General features: G+C 39.0%; 1 protein-coding gene and 1 pseudogene across 2 annotated transcripts in view; both read left to right on the forward strand.

The window, feature by feature from the left end:
• CNOT6 (CCR4-NOT transcription complex subunit 6) overlaps nt 1–19,835 on the forward strand; it is a 109,675-nt gene that overhangs the window by 14,965 nt on the left and 74,875 nt on the right. For both annotated transcript variants that reach the window (XM_012810988.2, XM_003799163.3), the window contains exon 2: nt 11,753–11,866. In XM_012810988.2, coding sequence (XP_012666442.1) covers nt 11,755–11,866 — 112 coding nt within the window. In that variant the 5' untranslated portion in view covers nt 11,753–11,754. The remainder of the gene's footprint in view (nt 1–11,752; nt 11,867–19,835) is intronic.
• The window catches only part of LOC105887931, a 32,926-nt pseudogene continuing 28,123 nt past the window's right edge, over nt 15,033–19,835 (forward strand).

Genomic DNA, 19,835 nt, shown 5'->3' on the forward strand with positions numbered 1-19,835 from the left:
GCTTGAGCCCAGGAGTTGGAGGTTGCTGTTAGCTGTGATGCTACAGTACTCTACCCAGGGCAATAGCTTGAGGCTCTGTCTCAAAAAAAAAAAAAAGAGAGACAGGATTGTAGGCTGTGTGCTGTAGCTCATGCCTGTAATCCTAGCACTCTGGGAGGTCAAGGTGGGTGGATCACCTGAGCTCAGGAGTTTGAGACCAGCCTGAGCAAGAGCAAGACCCTGTCTCTAAAAATAGCCAGGCATCATTTTGGTCACTTGTAGTTCCAGCTACTAGGGAGGCTAAGGCAAGAGTATCACTTGAGCCCAAGAGTTTGAGGTCTCTGTGAGTGAGCTGTGACATCACAACACTCTACCAAGGGTGACACAGTAAGGCTCCTCTTTAAAAAAAAAGAAAGACAGGATCTTTGTCTGTCACTCAGGTACTTTGGTGCAATTATAGCTCACTGTAATCTTGAACTCCTCCTGGGCTCAAGCAGCTCTCCCACCTCAGCCTCCCTAGTAGCTGGGACTATAGCCCTGGCTAATAAAAAAAAAAAGTCTTTCTTTATTTCTCCTTCTTTCTTGCTTTCCCCCTCCCTACCCTTCCCCTTTCCTTTTTGTGTGTGTGTGGTGGTGGGGGGGTGGGGGGTCAGGATCTTTGTATGTTGCCCAGGTTGGTCTTCAGGACTCAAGTGATCTTTTACCTTAGCCTAAAAGTATTAGAATCACTGCACCAGGCCCAGAGGTAAATATTTTAAAGAATGGTAGGCTTGCCATTACAGCCATAATTTTAATTTAAAATTCTAGACTATTTAGGTTAATTATTGTGTTTGTGTGACATTTAAAATTCTTAACAGGTTTTGGGAGAAACATAATACGGTAAATTAGTGTTTGTTGTTATCTAAAATTTTTTAGTGTACCTGTGAGTGAACTGTCATTGTATTGTGGTAAAAGGGAGTGATTTTTTTGAGGGAGGGAGTGTAGCTTTAATGTAGTGGCTTGACTTTTTTTGTGTGTGTGACAGAGTCTCACTATGTCTCCCTTGGTAGAGTGAGGCATCACAGCTCACAGCAACCTTGAACTCTTGGGCTTACGCTATTCTCTTGCTTCAGCCTCCCAAGTAGCTGGGACTATAGGCGCCTGCCTCAATGCCCAGCTATTTTTTTTTTTTTTTTTTTTTGCAGTTGTCATTGTTGTTTAGCTGGCCTGGGCCAGGCTTGAACCCGCCACCCTTGGTGTATGTGACTGACGCCATAACCACTGTGCTACGGGTGCTGAGCCGGCTAGAATTTTTTTTAATATTAGAGAATAAAAAGGTTTTTTTAAATGTACATTTGTAATTTGATTTCCTTCCTTTCAGTATTTCTTCATCTATTTTAAAATATCACCATTTTCCTAAATCCCTTTCCACCAGAAGCATGGCTTGAAACTCTTTTCTGTTAATCTATTTTGAAATTTGTAGGCTTTTTCATTAAGTTTTCTTTTCACTATAATAATGAGCTATATAATAAAGACAGGATTATTGGAAACAAATGAGTTACATTATATTTTATTTTACTTCTGAAAGCTATGGATTTCAGAATGGTTTCTGAAGACCATTCTGCAATACTCTTTATTATTGTTTTGCCTAATCTTGCTTTGTGGAAGGCATCTGTGGTTCTAGTGTTAACTTTGCCTGTGGTAAGAGGGAGATAACATTAGAGCCTAACCTTGAAGTGTGGATAGAATTTCAATGGGAAATAGTATGACTAATGTCTTTGGAGATAGGGCCATGTGGAGCATATGTGAAGGATGACAACTGATCTGCCAGTTGCATCAAAATGTGCAGAGAAAGAAATATTGGGACAAAAGTCTGAAAGGTAGGATATGTTGAGTTTTCAACTATGGAGTTTGGATTTATTTTCTAAGCAGTAGAGATCTTAAGGGGAGGAAAGGGAATGATAGAATTATCCTTTTAAAGTTGGTAAGTGCGTATAGGACCAGAAACCATTCCAGTTAAACTTTGCAGTTATCTAGTTGGAAGTCTGCTCTACAAAAATGTGTTCTTTTTACTGAGTTTTACAGTAGAATTAGAACTTGACTTTAGGAAGAATAATTTGAGGGTCATATATAGGTTAATTATAATCTTTTTTTTTTTTTTTTTGAGACAGAGTCTCACTCTGTTGCCCAGGCTGGAGTACCATGGCCTCAGCCTAGCACACAGCAACCTCAAACTCCTGGGCTCAAGATACCCACTTGCCTCAGCCTCCCTAGTAACTGGGACTACAAGCATTTGCCACAAGCACAACTGGCTACATTTTTGTTTTATTTTTTTTTCCTATTTTTAGTAGAGACAGGGTCTCACTCTTGCTCAGGCTAGTCTCCAACTCCTGAGCTCAAATAATCCCTGCCTTAGCCTCCCAGAGGCTACAGGCATGAACCACCGTACCCAAGTGTTCACTTGTAATCTTAAAAGCATAAGTACCAATAAGAGGAGACTATTTTCATAGCTAAAAACAATGGGAAATAAATTCCTAAATTAGAGTGGTGGCAGCAAAAACAAGAAAGGATTATAGTGTGGTTGTGTGGTTGTAGGGTTTTTGTTGCTTTGCAGTAGCTTAAACTGAAAATTTGTTAATTTTTTATTCTTTATTCCTAGCACATGTCAGAGTGCTTGACATATAGAAGGTGCTTAGTAAATATTTGTTGAGTGAATGATTCTATAAAGAAAGCTCTCTTAAAGCATGGTTCTGCTTATCAAATTGCTTTTGGATTTTTCTTCTATGAAAACCTGATTTTGTATCCTGAAGGAAAGATAGATGACAAGTTCATTAGTGTAATATGCTAGACATTACATAAGAGACAGGGAAATACAAACTCTGTGGGGGTGATGGGTGACATAGAACCCGTATGTGCAGAGCAGGGAGTACTGAACTTATGCGTTCCTTGGAAAGGGTTTGTAGAAGCTATAATATGTCATCTGTGTTCTTGTGAAAGGGGATTAAGAGTTTAGGGTGAAGGTTGTCTTTGGTAAAAAGATTACCACGTATTGAAAGACTATGTCTTTTTTTTTTTTTTTTTGAGACAGAGCCTCAAGCTGTGCCCCTGGGTAGAGTGCTGTAGCATCACAGCTCACAGCAACTTCCAACTCCTGGGCTCAAGTGAGTCTCCTGCCTCCACCTCCCAAGTTGCTAGGACCACAGACGCCTGCCACAACACCTGGCTTTTTTTTTTTTTTTTTGGTTGCAGCCATCATTGTTTGGCAGGCCCAGGCTGGATTTGAACCCGCCACCTTAGGTGTATGTGGCTGGCGCCTTAGCCACTTGAGCCACAGGCGCCGAGCCAAGACTATGTCTTTAATGTAGATTTACTCTAATTAATGTAGAACTTTGGCTTGGCGCCTGTGGCTCAAGTGGCTAAGGCGCCAGCCACATACACCTAAGGTGGCGGGTTCGAATCTAGCCCAGGCCCACCAAGCAACAATGATGGCTGCACCCAAAAAATAGCCAGGGGTTGTGGTGGGCACCTGTGGTCCCAGCTGCTTGGGAGGCGGAGGCAGGAGACTCGCTTGAGCCCAGGCATTGGAGGTTGCTGTGAGCTGTGATGCCACAGCACTCTACCCAGGGGGACAGCTTGAGGCTCTGTCTCAAAAAAAATGTAGAACTTTATCAGGTACCATGTGTGGAAGTGGCTGAAGATGAGTTAAAAATAGTTAAGTCCAAGTTCCAAAGGACTTTGAGGTTTGGACTTTAGGCAGCCAGGAAGGATCATCTTCTTAATAGATTTTTACCAGGAGAGTGGCATACACAGACGCTAATCAGGAAGAAGACATACTATGAAATGGAACAGAAGGGAGAATGTAGAGATGAAACCAGCCTCATATTGCCATCTGATCTTTAAGAAGCAAACAAAAGCATACACTGGGAAACAGAATCCCTATTTAATAAATGGTGCTGGGAGTACTGGTTAGCCACATGTGAGAGACTGAAACTGGGCCCACACCTCTTACCACTTAACAAAAATTAACACACGATGGATAAAAAATCTATTTAATCCATTAAACCTTCGACATGAAACTATAAAAACTCTCGAAGAAAGTGTGAGGAAAACTCAGACATATTGTCCTAGGAAAAGAATTTAAAGAACACAACAGCAACTGTGACTGTTGCTGTCAGTCACAGCAACAACAAAAATAAATGGGACTTGGTCAAGTTAAAGACTTTCTGCTCAGCAAAGGACACAATCAAAAAAGCAAAAAGGCAACCTGCAAAATGGGAGAACATAGTTTCATGCTACCCGTTCAACAGAGGGCTGATAACCAGAATCTACAGAGAGCTTGCGCAAATCAAGAAAAAAATCAACTCTATTAAAAAGTGGGCAAGAGACATGAACAGGAATGTTTCTTGTAAAAATAGACTAATGGCCAACAAACACATGAAAAAATGCTCATTGTCTTTAATCATCAGAGAAATGAAAATCAAAACCACTTTGAGATACCACCTAACCCCAGAGAGATTGCTTACATCAGGGGTCCTTAAACTTTTTAAACAGGGGCCAGTTCACTGTCCCTCAGACCGTTGGAGGGCTGGACTGTGGGCCCTGGGATGAGTCGGCTGCTAAGCAGGACAGGCAGCGGTGGCAAAAACACCTGGCAGGCTGCATGCGGCCTATGGGTCACAGTTTAAGGACTCCTGGCTTACATCATAAAACCCAAAGTAACAGATGATGGTGTGGATGTGGAGAGAAACAAACATGCCTTTGGTGGGACTGCAACCTCTGTGGAAGGCAATGTGGAGATTCCTTGAAGGAGAGTAAAAGTAGACCTACCATTTGATCTTGCATTCCCCTTATTAGGTATTTGCCCAAAGGAAAAAAGGCATTCTACCATAAAGACACTTGTACTCAAATGTTTTCAGCAGCACAATTCCACAGTTGCAAAGATGTGGAAACAACCTAAATGCCCTTTACCAGAATGTATTAATAAATTGTGGCATATGTATACCATGCAAATTATTCAGTCATAAAAAGATGAAGATTATGTATCTTTTTTTCCAAGATATATCTTTTACAATAACCTGAAAGGTACTAGAGACCATTATCCTAAGTGAAGTATGTCAACAATGGAAAAACAAATATCCTGTGTATCTAGTACCGAACTAGAACTAGTAGATTGTTATTACATGCTCACATGAGCGGAAAAAATTCAATGAAATTCAAGCAGGGTATAAGATTGGTGAAGGAGATAACAGGCTATTCCTCCGTTGAACATCTACCTTATGCTTAGAAAGTAATCGCTGTGGTGGTGTTATTTTATCATTTCTGTCATTGCCAATGATTCATGAAACACTTTTAAACCTGTCTGAATAATGTTGATTAGAAATTACCAAATGATGTTGCTTTTAAAAATACAGTATTCTTTCATACTTAATTGGCTATCATTCTTTTGTAAGTAGGGCTTTTCTGGGGCCAGTTGAATACAGTTTCTGGTGAAGGGATAAGTACCTAAATCAATCTTTCTTTCTTTCTTTTTTTTTAAGAGACAGAGTCTTATTTTGTTGCCCTTGGTAGAGTACTGTGGTGTCACAGCTCACAACAACCTCCAGCTCTTGGGTTTAGGTGATTCTCTTGCCTCAGCCTTCCAAGTAACTTGGACTATAGGCGCCCGCCACGATGCCCGGCTACTTTTTTCTGTTGCAGTTTAGCCGGGGTGGGTTTCAAACCCGCTACCCTCAGTATATGGGGCTGGCGCCCTACTCATTGAGCCACAGGTACCGCCCTTAAATCTTTCTTTTTAGTTATGATTTTCATAGTTTATTGGCTGCCTCAGGTGGTGTGACTGGCTGGCAGGCTGTGTGTGCTCCTCCTATGCTATCTTTTTCCCTCTCTCTCTCCCCTCTTTGTGTTGATTATGCTGTAGTAGTTTCATCCTTTACACGTTCTTAGCTCTCTTTCCATAGGGCAGATAGGCTCCTGTTATTCTTTATTTTGGCTCCTTTTTTTGAGGTACTCATAGATTTTTATTGATTTGATGTATTTCATTTCTTTGTAATTATGATTCTTTTTGCTGAAATTGTCACAACAGTTTGGCTTTTCTAGCTGGTTCCTGTATCATGTTGACGCAGTGACCCCGTCAGACTTAGGTTCGAGGCACTAAGAGATATCCCAGGCTTGTTTTATACATTTCATGCCCCATACTTGTAATTAGTCATTTTACAGGGTACTTTGCTTTTTGATTTTCAAGCTTAAAATTGAGAATTAGGAGTGCAGTGTCCCATACTATATTCCAAAGGTAACATCGCTTCCAGAAGACTTAAGTGAATAATTAGAAATAAATTAAAAATCATGAATTTATGTTAATATTCTCAAGTCACTTTTAGTATTTTCATTTAATACCCTTGATTTATAAATGTTCTCTTACCCTGCAAATTTTGGTTCTTATTGTCAACCTTAAATGAGCAACAGAGAGACTGACTCTTCAAAGCAAAGAATTTAGGAATGAATTGCAGGGAATTGTAGTTGGGGATATGCCACTGTGAGGGATCATAGATGGGCATATGCAGAAAGAGGCTGGGGAAAGGGGAAACTTACAGACAAAGGGAAAGTCTAAGTAAGCTGTTTCAAAACAAAGCCTTTTGGTTACAGGGTCTTATTACAGTGGTTGGTGTTGGTTCGCTGGTAGAGACAGCTGTGCCAGGCAGTTGTGTGAGCAGCTTATTTCACATATTACAGTTTTGAGGGGATCTTCGGAATAGTGAGGGATCCTCCTCCATGGGCTCCTGGGTGCATTTTAGGGTGTGATGTTAGTGACTCCATTTTGATAGTGATAATGTCATACTAACATCATAAACATAATACTACAATATAAAGCAAATAATTCACTATAATACCACTAACAGCTGTATGATTTCCCCTGGTTTTCTGTAGTACAACTGTATATGTTTTATTGATGGCTATTTTAGATTGACATTTTTTTCTGTTGTAAACATTATGTTTATAATGAGTACTTATTTAGCAAAAGTACATATGTTGTGTGTTTTCTTAGTAATTTTTCTCATCTGAAAAGTCCTTTTGTTTGACCAAATGAGTACAGAGTATTTCATGAGGAGGTAAAATTTACATAAAATGAAATGTGTGTATAGGCCTTAAATGTACATTTTGCATTTAAATGACACCCCAATTGAAATACTGAATATTTCCATCACTCTCCATCAAGAGAGATTTTTATGACTACAAATTCATATACATAGAATCTCTTTCAGGTCTCTTCTCATTCAGTTAATGTTTGAGATTGTCCTATTTTATTTTTTATACCCTCCCTCCTCCTATGTCCCCCCCTTCCCTTCTGCTTTCTGGACTATAGTTATGTTTTGCCGTGTCTCCCATATTTGTGTGTGTATCACTTCGTTGGTTCATTTTTTTTAATTGATTAGTATTTAGTTGTGTGAATATATTAAAATTTGATTGTCTATTTACTATCGATGAACATTTGGGTATATATATACATATATATCTTTGTGGATGTATATTTTTATTTTGGGAGGGTAAATACTTAAAGGTAGATATGCTGTGTTAAAGAGTGGGTAATTACCATCTTGGATGTTAGTAATTTCTTTGCTTCTTTTCTATCATAAAAACATGTTTAATTTTGCCCACTTTGCCTTTTGTTTTACTGGGACTGTTCTATTCACTTGCCTTTTTGCCTCAATCTTGTTTTAGAAATTCTGTCTTTCAAATACTCTTTTTCTATTAGGACTCTGCACTCTCCCTCTTTATCTCAGTTTCTCTTGTTCCATATTTCATTGTGCTTTTTGAGTTTTGCACTCTTTTTAATTTCTTTAAATGTGAGGACCATTTGTTGTGTTTTTTTTTTTTTTCTATTTCTGTAATATTTGTCTTTTCAAAGTGGATTCTTGGTTAGCATTCACTTGGCTTTGACATTGGCCGTTCTGTTTTGACTTGTTTTTTATTCAGGTGTGAGTAGATGTGGTATGATATGAAGTATTTTTGGTTTTTATCCTGGATTCCTGTCACAGAGCACCTACAACTCTTGGAATTTCCCAAGTGACATGAGTCTTTTGTTGCTCATAAGCCCCTTTTGAACATACCTTATACTAATGACTTAAGATGGGGCCCCTGGATAGTCCTGAGACTGTTTACCATAAAGACATATTGATTGGAGAGTTGGAACTTTCAGCCTCAACTTCTGATCTCTGAGAAGGGGAGGAAGGTTAGATATCATGGCTGTTGAGCTCTGTAAAAACTCTTGAATGACAGTATTTGACGAACTTAACTGGAGGCACTAGGAGGGTGATGCACCTGGAGAAGGCAGGAAGCTCCACATTCCTGCCATACTTCACCTTACATGGCTTTTCATAATAATATCTTTAGTTTACTTATTTTATTTTATTTATTTATTTATTATTTTTTTTGAGATGGAGCCTCAAGCTATCCCCCTGGGTATAGTGCCATGGCATTACAGCTCACAGCAACCTCCAACTCCTGGGCTCAAGCGAGTCTCCTGACTCAGGCTCCCAAGTAGCTGGGACTACAGGCGCCTGCCACAACGCCCGGCCATTTTTTGGTTGCAGCCATCATTGTTGTTTGGCAGGCCCGGGCTGGGGATTCGAACCCACCACCTTAGGTGTATGTGGCTGGCGCCTTAGCCGCTTGAGCCACAGGCGCCAAGCCATACTTACTTTATTTTTTAAGACCGAGTCTCACTTTGTCTCTCTGGGTAGACAGTGCTGTGGTGTCATAGCTCACAGCAACCCCAATCTCTTGGGCTCCAGTGATCCTCTTGCCTCAGCCTCCCAAGTAGCTAGAACTACAAGCACCTGCCACAACATCTGGCTAGTTTTTCTGTTTTTAGTAGTGACAGGGTCTCGCTTTTATTCAGGCTGGCCTTGAACTCCTGGGCTCAGGCCATCCACATGCCTTGGCTTCCCAGAGAGCTAAGATTACAGGCATGAGCCACCCTGCCCAGCCTATAATATTTTGAAATAAGCAGGTGGGCTTAAGTGTTTCCCTCAGTTCTCTGAGCCATCATAGCAAATTAATTCAACCCAAAGAGAAGAGTACTGGGAGCTCCATTTTATAGCCAGTTTGTCAGAAATACAGATGACAACCTACTGCTTGAGATTGGTGTCTGAAGTAGGGGACAGTCTTGGACTGAGCCCTTAATCTGTGGGGTCTAACTCTTAACTCCAGGTAGACAGTGTCAGGATTGAATTCTAGGACACCCAGTTGGTTTCTGTGGGAGAATTGCTTGGTACATGGGGAGAAACCTTCATGCATCTGGTCACAGAAGTGTTCTTTGTTAAATTTGATAGTAGAGAGAAAAATGATTTGTTACTTCTTTTTCAGTGGCACCTCTGTTCTCTCTTTAGAGATTAGTTTTGAAGATTGAGTATAGATAGTTTTTCTTTTGCTTAGAGGGGTTGGGGAGAGGTGAGGTTGTGGCACACCTGCTGGCTGGGGCAGTTGTTTGGTGGATTTCAGCTCTGGTTTTATGATTTTGTAATTACAAATTCTTTTCCCCTGGAACTGCTCAAATGTTTGATTGTCCTTGATTTTGATTGAATACGTGTTTGATTCCTTATAGAAAAATAGAACAGAGACTGTATTCCCTTTCCCCAGTTTCTTTTCAGCAGTGATTTCTTTTGACTGCCCTGCTAGCTAGAGGAAGTTAAAATAGGTGCATATTTATTAAAATTTAAGGAGTAGGGAGCTCTTAGTCTAAATGGGGCTAAGGGTAGGGAATGTAACTTTCTATGCTTGGCTTTTGTGGGTGTTTTCATTCTAGTTTGCATCCTTAGTTTTTCTTGTCATAGTCATTTTTCTTTACTTCAGATTCAGATACGTCTCTTATAATCTCTCCTTGTGATGCCTACCCCTAACCCCTTTACCACACCATGTGCAGATGCACCCACGTGTGTGCATACATGCAGCATTTCTGGAAGTGTAGAGTAGACTGGATTCCTAAAGGTTTTTATCCCTCTTGGTAATAGTGACTCAAAGTTTTTAGTATGCATTTAGGCCACTCTTTTTTTTTGAGATGGAGCCTCAAGCTATCCCCCTGGGTAGAGTGCTGTGGCATCACGCTCACAGCAACCTCCAGCTCCTGGGCTCAAGCAAGTCTCCTGCCTCAGCCTCCCAAGTAGCTGGGACTACAGGCGCCCGCCACAACCTGGCCATTTCTTGGTTGCAGCCATCATTGTTGTTTGGCGGGCCCTGGCTGGGGATTCGAACCCGCCACCTTAGGTGTATGTGGCTGGTGCCTTAGCTGATTGAGCCACAGGCGCCGAGCCTAGGCCACTCTTAATTTAAATATTCCTAAATAGTCTTGTCTTTTATTCATTGTATTGTGGTTTGTAATTTGCTTTATACTGCTAACTTTCCCAGTATGGTCATAGTTCTGTACATTTAAGCCATTTCATAAAGTGTTTAATTATGAGAGTGTATCTTTCTAGTAACTAGGAAAATGTCCTTTGTTTCTGTAAGTGAAATAATTGGTGAATAAGATAAAGAAGAACTGTTAATTAACTCAGAGGTTTATAATAGAGACAGATTGTTTTATGACAGTATCAGTAAATAGTGATGTCTGGCATTGGATTGGTGGAGTAAGAGTTTAACTGGGTAGGTGCTATATACCTATACCTGCTGACTCTGGCCTTGCTGTATTTAAAAATATTCTTTTGTGATTCTCTTTGTGAGTTTTCACATCTTTTTTTTTTTTTTTGGAAGAATTTTATTATTTTTAGATAGTGACATACTATGCTTTTTATTGAACAAGCTCTACTTACTGATTTTAAAGCCTTGGGAAAAATTCTAAATTGTATGTATTTCTATATCCATTTCTCCTTCTAGTTTCCAATGCTATGCCCTGTCAGACTCCCAGAAAAATGAATGGGCTGGTAATGCTGCTATTGCTGCTTCTCTCAGGAGTTGGATTGTCCAATTTGCTATATTTCTTTTGTTTTGTTGCATCCTTTTTTTCACTTTTTAATCCCCAGTGCCAGAGATTTGGAAAATAGAGAAGATCTCTTGACTGTTTTGGCATTTAAATAATGAATATTACTTAAATTCTAAGACAACCTTTCTCACATTAAGAGAAACCAAGAAAGGGAGTGGTTGGCTGCCTAGGTGTCAATCGTGACTCTGATGGAATAATCACAGGGACAGGGCATGGTTTTCAGATTTCTTAGTTCAGTATCACTTCTCTGAAGTGTGATCAGACTGTAGACATTGATTCTCACTAAGTTCACATGAGACTGGTAAATCAGACTAATAATTCAAATGGTTAATAGGACTAAGATACTATTCTTCGTTGTACAGAGTAATTTCTTACCATTATTAAATTCTATTATATTTAGAAAATATAATAGAAGAGTAAGTAGTACTATTCTGTTTTCTAAATGTAATAGAAGAGATTAGATACAGAGATTAGATGGCTGTTTTGTAAGTAGTAATCTGGTTAGATTAATGACATTTATTTGAGTTCATAATGATTCAATTGCATTCATTCTTGTGATATTAAAATTGTCTTATGTTTGGCTAATGGAAGCTTCTAAAAGCTAGCTCTCATGTCTTCCACAACTGCCACATCTTGGATAGCATCTAAGCTTGTTTGTATTTGTCCTATCCTGAACTTCAAGTTATCCATTTCTCCAAGTAGCTCCTAGTTCCTTTCAGTGGGATTTAGAGTTTGTAATATGGATGTCTACATTAAAAGGATGTTATTTTTGTTTATTTTGTTCTTTAGAGTACCAATTGGTTTCTTTGCTTGATTCTACAGGCATGCCCAAAGAAAAATACGAGCCCCCTGACCCTCGGAGGATGTACACAATTATGTCTTCTGAGGAAGCAGCAAATGGAAAGAAATCACATTGGGCAGAGCTTGAAATAAGTGGTAAGACATGGAAGCAATGATTTATGGTATGGAAATTAAGATATGGTAGAAAATTAAGTGTTCCAATGCCAGTACACAGAATAAGCAGTGGTTGTGTTTTACAAATACTGATTTACCCTAGAAGTGAGAAGGTTCAATGGAAAAACATGATTTGAGTCAAAGTTTAAGACCCACTCATTTCATACTGCTTCAGTGTCTGTGTCCTTTTGTAAAATGGGAATAATAATAACAAGGATGAAATGAAAATAACAAGTAAAATGCTAGTGGGTTAGCTAATAAATCAGAGGTTTATTCTGATACTTAATCCTCTGACAAAGCAGGATTGAGCTTTTTGCATTATCAAATAATAGATTTCCAGTGGGGTAGGAAGTGGCTGATCGCTATAGATTTTGGGATAGATTTATTTCTTCATTTGCTTCTCAGTTTTTGTTTTTGAGGATAGCTTTATTCAAAACCTCAACACCTTAAGAATTTGAGGCAGGCTCAGCGCCTATAGCTCAACCGGCTAAGGCGCCAGCCATGTACACCTAAGGTGGCGGGTTCAAATCCCCAGCCCGGACCCGCCAAACAACAATGACGGCTGCAACCAAAAAATAGCCGGGCGTTGTGGCGGGTGCCTGTGGTCCCAGCTACTTGGGAGGCGGAGGCAGGAGACTCGCTTGAGCCCAGAGTTGGAGGTTGCTGTGAGCTGTAATGCCACGGCACTCTGCCCAGGGGGACAGCTTGAGGCTCTGTCTCAAAAAAAAAAAAAAAAAAAAAAAGAATTTGAGGCAGATCTCAAATTTCCCCACCACCTTGAGTGCCATCTAAACATGTTCAGAGAAATAAATGAGCCTTCAGACCTATCAAATACCTTTTTCCCAGTATCCCTGTCCTTGGGCAGATAGTCTCTATTTAAACATTTCTAAGGTGGTGAAGGGACATTATTACTTTTTAAGGCAGTCAGTGCTGGAGAAATTTTGTGTTACTGTTGAGTGTTGGCCTAATACAATGTCGGACAATTAAGTTCACAAACTTGTTCTAGAAAAAGTACTAAATACTTCATTGCTGAATATCACTACAGCCACCTTAGGAAGCTATGTACCGACGCTGCTACATACCTCATTGCTGAAGCACTATGGTCACCCCTGAAGTACTCTACTCCCCTTGGGAAGCTATGCACTGATACCAGTGTCTAGTCCACCCTTCGAAGCAATTTTGGAACTATTTTTCTGGAGTGGCCATCAGAGCTGTTGTTGCATTCCCTTCATGTCTTCCTTTCAATATTTCCTTTATCTTTGGGTAAAGAAAAAAGTCCTTGGGGGCCATATCAGGTGAGTAGGGAGGGTGTTCTAATACAGTTATTTGTTAACTGCTAAAAACTGCCTCATAGACAGTGCCATGTAAGGTGGTACATTGTCATGAGCCACACCTTTCTCATGCCAAGATTTTCAGTTAATATTTTCATAACTATTTCTCTATTGATGTTTACTTGGCCTGCTGTGCTTCTCATAGTCAGCTGACAATTTTGATGCACAATTCGACAAATTTTTATAGTGTTTTTATCAGTTCTACTGCTTACTGACTGTTCTTTCCTCTCTTCATGAATGATGTTTTCTCTCCCCTCAGAAGAATGTTTAATCCATTTGTACACTGCCGTTTTCTTCACAGCATTATCTCCATAAACTTGGACTAACATGTCTGTGATTTCACTTCTACTCTTGCCAAGTTTCACAAGAATGTTTGTTTGTTGCTCTAATTCAAGCTCCGATACTCTTGCAGAGGCATACAAAAACATGCAACAGTAATAATGAACACCACTCAGCAAGACACCACCACACCTTGACACAAACATAGTTGTGAGACACTGACATATTAAGGTTATGAAACATTACTGAGCTTGTACAGTGTTAACCAACATTAAGTGCATGGTGGCAAATTCATGAACTTAATTGTCAGACCTTGTATGCTTCCCCATATGCTCCTTTCAGTTTGTCCTGATTTTTGCCTTCTGAGATAGTACAGAACAAATTTTCTCTTCTGACTGCCCTTTATTTTTAAAAATTTAATGTAGTAAACATACTGGGCATATGGTATGTGTAAAACATTTTGTCTGGTGCTGGCCCAAGCATATGGAAGATGCATAGATGAGAAAAACCCACAGTTCCTGTCCATATGGTGTTTATGACATATTAGGGAGTAAGAGGAAGGTAGTACACAAGTGTAAATAACAGTCAAAATAGAACTACCAAGTCCAGGTATAAAGCTATACAGGAAGCAGAAAAGAAGTAATGATGATAGCATTCCTCCTTTGTTAACTTAAAATTTCTAGTTAGCCTAGTAAGTAAACTTAAATATCTTCCTTTGCAACCATAGTAGAAATCAGCGACCCTCTGTGGGTCTTTCGTATTTTCCTTCTTCTGATTTCTATGTTGTTGGGCATTAAACCAGTTTCAGTTCAGTAAAGTAGGTGTGAAAGGAGTGTGTGAAACTTCTCTCTTCTTTCCTCTATTCTGTAAAATTTGGCCCTCTGTCCCAAAGAGAAATGTGTTGTCTCATTTAGTAGTTGCTCTCAAAGCACAACTTTCTCTTTTCCTTTTTAATTTCCTCAATTGGTACTTAACTGTTTTTCTCTCTCCTTTTTTCAGCCTAAATGAGCAGTTTTTGTATTATAAGTCCTTTTCTTGTAAGGAAGTTCCCCTTATCTTACAGCATCAGGATAAACTAGGAAATACTTAGGTCATTGGGAATTTATCTTTGAGGGACTAAGGGGATTCTTCTTTCTCCTTCCTTCACAACATGCTAGGAACTCCTTGGTGATCTTAGTTCTCTGCTTACTTTGAACTTTGGGGAGAAGTTCTGTACACAAGATAAGAAGGAAGAGGGGAGACTTCTCTCAAATAACTGTTTAAACAGTCATCTTTAACAACTACCCTCAAGGAGAATATACCATTGGTTGAATAGGTCTATAGAATGGGACCTCTGTAATTAACAAAGACATGAACATTCCTTGATACATAAGCTCCTCTGTGTAGAAATTGCCTATACTGAATTCATTCATGCTGGGACAGTTATTTCATGTAGATAATTTAGCATTAGTTCCTTAAGATCCTACGATTAGAAAATTTCTCAGTATCTGAGGTCACTGAATGCTAGACCTATATTTAGCTTATTTTGTTTCCAGGGCATGGATAGTGAGTTCCTTCTGTCATTTGGAGGTAAGTCTCATCAGTCCCTATTTATCATTTATTGTTTAAAGAAAGCCTTTTTTTTGGGGGTGGGGGAGACAGAGCCTCAAGCTATTCCTCTGGGTAGAGTGCTGTGGCATCATACCTCACAGCAACCTCCAATGCCTGGGCTCAAGTGAGTCTCCTGCCTCTGCCTCCCAAGTAACTGAGACCACAGGCACCCACCACAACACCTGGCTATTTTTTGGTTGCAGCCATCATTGTTGCCCGGGCTAGATTTGAACCTGTCACCTTAGGTGTATGTGGCTGATGCCTTAGCCACTTGAGCCACAATTGCTGAGCCAAGAAAGCCTTTTAAAAATAATTAATATGCAGGCGGTGCCTGTAGCTCAGTGGGTAGGGTGTCCGCCCCATATACTGAGGGTGGCAAGTTCGAACCTGGCCCTAGCCAAACTGCAACAAAATAGCCGGGAGTTGTGGCAGGTGCCTGTAGTCCCAGATACTGGGGAGGCTGAGGCAAGAGAATCGCCTAAGCCCAGGAGTTGGAGGTTGCTGTGAGCTATGACACTATGGCACTCTACAGAGGATGATAAAGAATAAAAATAATTACTATGGAACACAGATAAAGTCAAATGATATATATTAATGAATTATTGCAAGGCCCCAAACCTTGTAACCATTATGCAAAACCCAAAACTTTTCCCTTTACTTATAACCCTCTTTATATGCCACAGCCACTCACACTGCTAATAGATATCCTGTTCCCATATATCCATTATCCTAACCTTATAGTAATCACTTTCTTATGTTTTCTTAAGTTTTAACACCAAATTATATATACCTAAGCCTTAATTCCCCCAACCCCCTTTATTTGACATGGCTTAATTTACACATGTTTCCTCCATCTTTATTTTTTCCTTATAATTTATCTGTGGATGAATCTATTCTTTCCCCAAAGTATTTATTTTGCTCATAATGCAGTTCAGCATGTTCTTCATCCTCAACCTTTTCTTCACGTGGGCAGCTGGATCCAGAGGCTTGGTTAGACTAAGATTTAAGCCCTTGACAGGATGTAAGGTGATATTTTACAGGTAGTGTTGTGTAGGTGGCCGTGTACTTTTTTTGAGGAAACTGTAAAGTCGGAGTGCCTTTTGTTTTATTGCTTTTCATTACTTAGGGCTGTTAATGCTTTGAGGTTGCAAAATAGTGATATTTTATTTTTATCATTTCTTTTTCATTAGCTGAGATACATTTATAAAGAGACATTTTCCCTTCATTTACTATTTGATTACCTAATGTACAATTTATATAGGAAAGACAGAAAAGCATGTTTGTTTCTTTAGTATTATTAGTTTTTAAGATAAACTGTCATCCTTTGAGGATGACCAATTAGGGTTTTTAAAAATACCATTATTGCTAGGCATGGTGGCTCACACCTGTAATCCTACCACTCTGGGAGGCCAAGGCAGGTGGATTGCCTGAGCTCACAGGTTCAAGACCAGCCTGAGCTAGAGCAAGACTCCATCTTTAAAATAATAGCCAGGTGTTGTGGCGGGCATCTGTAATCCCAGCTACTTGGGAAGCTGAGGCAAGAGAATCACTTATGCCCAAGAGTTTGAGGTTGCTGTGGGCTGTGATGCCGTGGCACTCTATTCTACGGAAAGAGACTGTGTCAAAAAATCGTTTTTAATTAGTACATTTAAACGTTTGGGTTTCATACCTGAGTTTCAGTTAGCTCCATAAATTATCCTGTTGTTGTCTAAGAGAAAGCTTCTTTAGTTGACTAATGAATTGACATAACTCTAGTTGGTTTTGGTAACTTCATTGCTGTCTGGTATGACAAGATTTTCTTGGCTCATCTTGTTTATTTCTTCATCAAAGCTAGAATACACCATTTTTTCCAAGAAGTCTTTTCTTTTTCTTAAATTGGAAATGTTATTTCTAAACCATAAAACCACATACAGGGATGCTTGTTACTATCGGGTTGATCATTGTTTCTAGGTCTTTCCATAGAACTAGGAAATTTATGTATGGAGCCATATTTGTGAATAAAAGATGTGATATATATTTATATGATATGTGACAAAATATCTTTAGAGATATAAAATATATTTTTGTGTATGCTTAAAGTTAAAATATCTTAGGAAAATGTACTAATTCTTTCAATTCAAATTTAGGATGACAGGGTTTTTAGTCAACTTCTTTTATAATTACATCTGTTTCTCCTTTAATACTGAGAATCTTGGTTCTTGGGGATATAAGATGATAGAATTTAAATATATATAATTATTTATTTTATCCCATATTATACATATAATAGTCTTAGAATAACAATACTAATACTACCAGAAATATGATTACTGAGAGCAGGTAAAACTATCTACCCCCCTTAAAGTAGTTGGACTTTGTCTATATCAGCGGTTCTCAACCCACAGGGAACTGTATTAAAGGTTCGTGGCATTAGGAAGGTTTGAACCACTGGTCTATATTGTAAGAGTTATGTGGCCACAACAAACTATGAGTTTTCCCATTTAACCTGCAAAACTCCCTGTTTAGACTTAATTTTGCAAGTTGGTACATATTAAATGCCCCCTAGTAATTCATATGTCTCTCTAATCATTTTTGTTATTTGGCAGCTTGTTCTTTAGATGATTCACTAGTCTTGTGTGTTGGTAGCAGTTTGTCTTCATTATATTTGAAAGTCAGTTTTGCTGAATGTAAAATCCTTGGCTCACACATTCTCCTTTCTAAAGTTATCTTAAGATATACCCTAAAATTTATTTTTATTTATTTGTTTATTTAATTTAATTTTTTTTTTTTTTTTTTTTTTTTGGAGACAGAGTTTCACTCTATTGCCCTGGGTGGAGTGCCCTTGAATCATAGCTCACAGCAAATTCAAACTTTTGTGCTCAGGTAATCTTCTTGCCTCAGCCTCCTGAGTAGCTGGGACTGCAGTGCCCACCACTACACCTGGCTAGTTTTCTATTTTAAGTAGAGACGGGGTATCACTCTTGCTTCAGGCTAGTCTTGATCCTGCGCTCAGGCAATCCATGTGCCTCAGCCTTCCCCTCAAGCCCCACTCCCCCCAAATTTCTTTTTTTGCTTGGCGCAAAACCTTGCTATACATCAATCTAATTTTCTAGATTAGATTGACAACAATCTAATTTTCTTGTGCTTTTTGCGTAGATGCCCAAAGGATGTCTTCTCCCCTAAAATCAGTTAATTTTACTAGAATATACCTTGGTTTTAGTTTTTCTATGTTGATATTCTCAGGCATATTGGTGTGTTCTTTCATTGTGTCATTTGATTTTTTCTTCCCCCGTGTAAGTTTCCTCAAATTGTAATTTTTAGTATTTGTTCTGATCCCTTACTTTGGTTTCCTTCAGACAGGTCTATTCTCTCTCTGTCTGTTGCATATTTGTCACTCTCTTGAATGTTTTATAAAAAGATTTTCTTCAAAAAAAAGTATAAAATACAGTAAAGTTCACTCTTACTGCTTTACAGTTCTTTATAAATGCATAGTTGTGTAACCCCCATTGCAATTACAATATAGAACAGCTTCATTACCCTAAAAAACTTCCCTCTAGTCAGATTCTCCTCCCAAGCCCAGCCCTGGGCAACCACAGATCATGTTGTTTGTTGTTTTTTTAGGTACACTTTCATTTTTTAGAGCAGTTTTACATTCATAGCATAATCAAGTGGAAAGTATGAAGAGTTACGGTATAGTGGCCAACTGCCCTGCCCTCCCCGCACCCCCCAGTGCACACAGGGCCTCCCACACTATCAACATCCCCCACCAGGGTGGTGCATTTGTTATTATTAATGAAATTACATTGACATCATCACCTCAAATCCATAGTTTACATTGGTGTTCACTTTTGGTGTTATATATTCCAAAGATTTTAACATATGATAATGGCATTTATCCTCCATTATAGTATCCTACAAAATAGTTTCAGGACCCTAAAAGTCCCTGTTCATTCTGCCTGCCCCCTATCCCACTGATGTTTTTACTGTTTCCATAGTTTTGCCTTTTCTATAGTGTTACATAGTTGGAATCTGACAGTGTGTAGCCTTTTCAAATTGGCTTCTTTCACTTAGTAGTATACACTTAAGGCTTCTCCATACCTTGTTGTCTGGATGTACCACAGTTTATTTACCCATTTGCCCACTAGAGGGCGTCTTGTCTGCTTCCAAGTTTTGGCAATTTTGAGTAAACCTGCTGTAAACATCTATGTGCAGGTTTTTTGTGTAGATGTAAGTTTTCAGCTCCTTTGGATAAATATCAAAGAGCCATGATTTCTGGATCACATGGGAAGAGTATATTTAGTTTTGCCAGAAACAGTTGAATTAACTTCTAAAGTGGCATTTTGCACACTACCCGCAATGAATAGGAGTTCCTGTTCCACGTTCTCTTCATGATTCGGTGTTGTCATTGTTTTGAATATTTGCCATCCTGTTAGGTGTGTAGTGTGTTTTAATTTGCAATTCTCTAATGACATAAGATATTGAGCATGTTTTTCATGTGCTTATTTGCCATTGGTATATCTTTTTTTGTGAGATGTCTGTTCGAAGCTTTTGCCCAAGTTTTAATTGGTTTTGTTTGTTTGTTCTATTCTTGTTGGATTTTAAGAATTCTTTTTATATTTTGAATATTAGCCATTTTGTCAGATGTGTCTTTTTGCAAATAGTTTTTCCTCAGTTTGTGGCTTTTCACTCTTGTGTCTTTCATAAAGCACAAGTTCTTTTTTTTTTTTTTTTTTTTGAGACGGATCCTCAAGCTATCCCCCTGGGTAGAGTGC

Source organism: Otolemur garnettii, unplaced genomic scaffold, assembly GCF_000181295.1.
Source record: "Otolemur garnettii isolate 467f Iridium unplaced genomic scaffold, OtoGar3 scaffold00146, whole genome shotgun sequence".
In the NCBI taxonomy this organism is placed as follows: domain Eukaryota; kingdom Metazoa; phylum Chordata; class Mammalia; order Primates; family Galagidae; genus Otolemur; species Otolemur garnettii.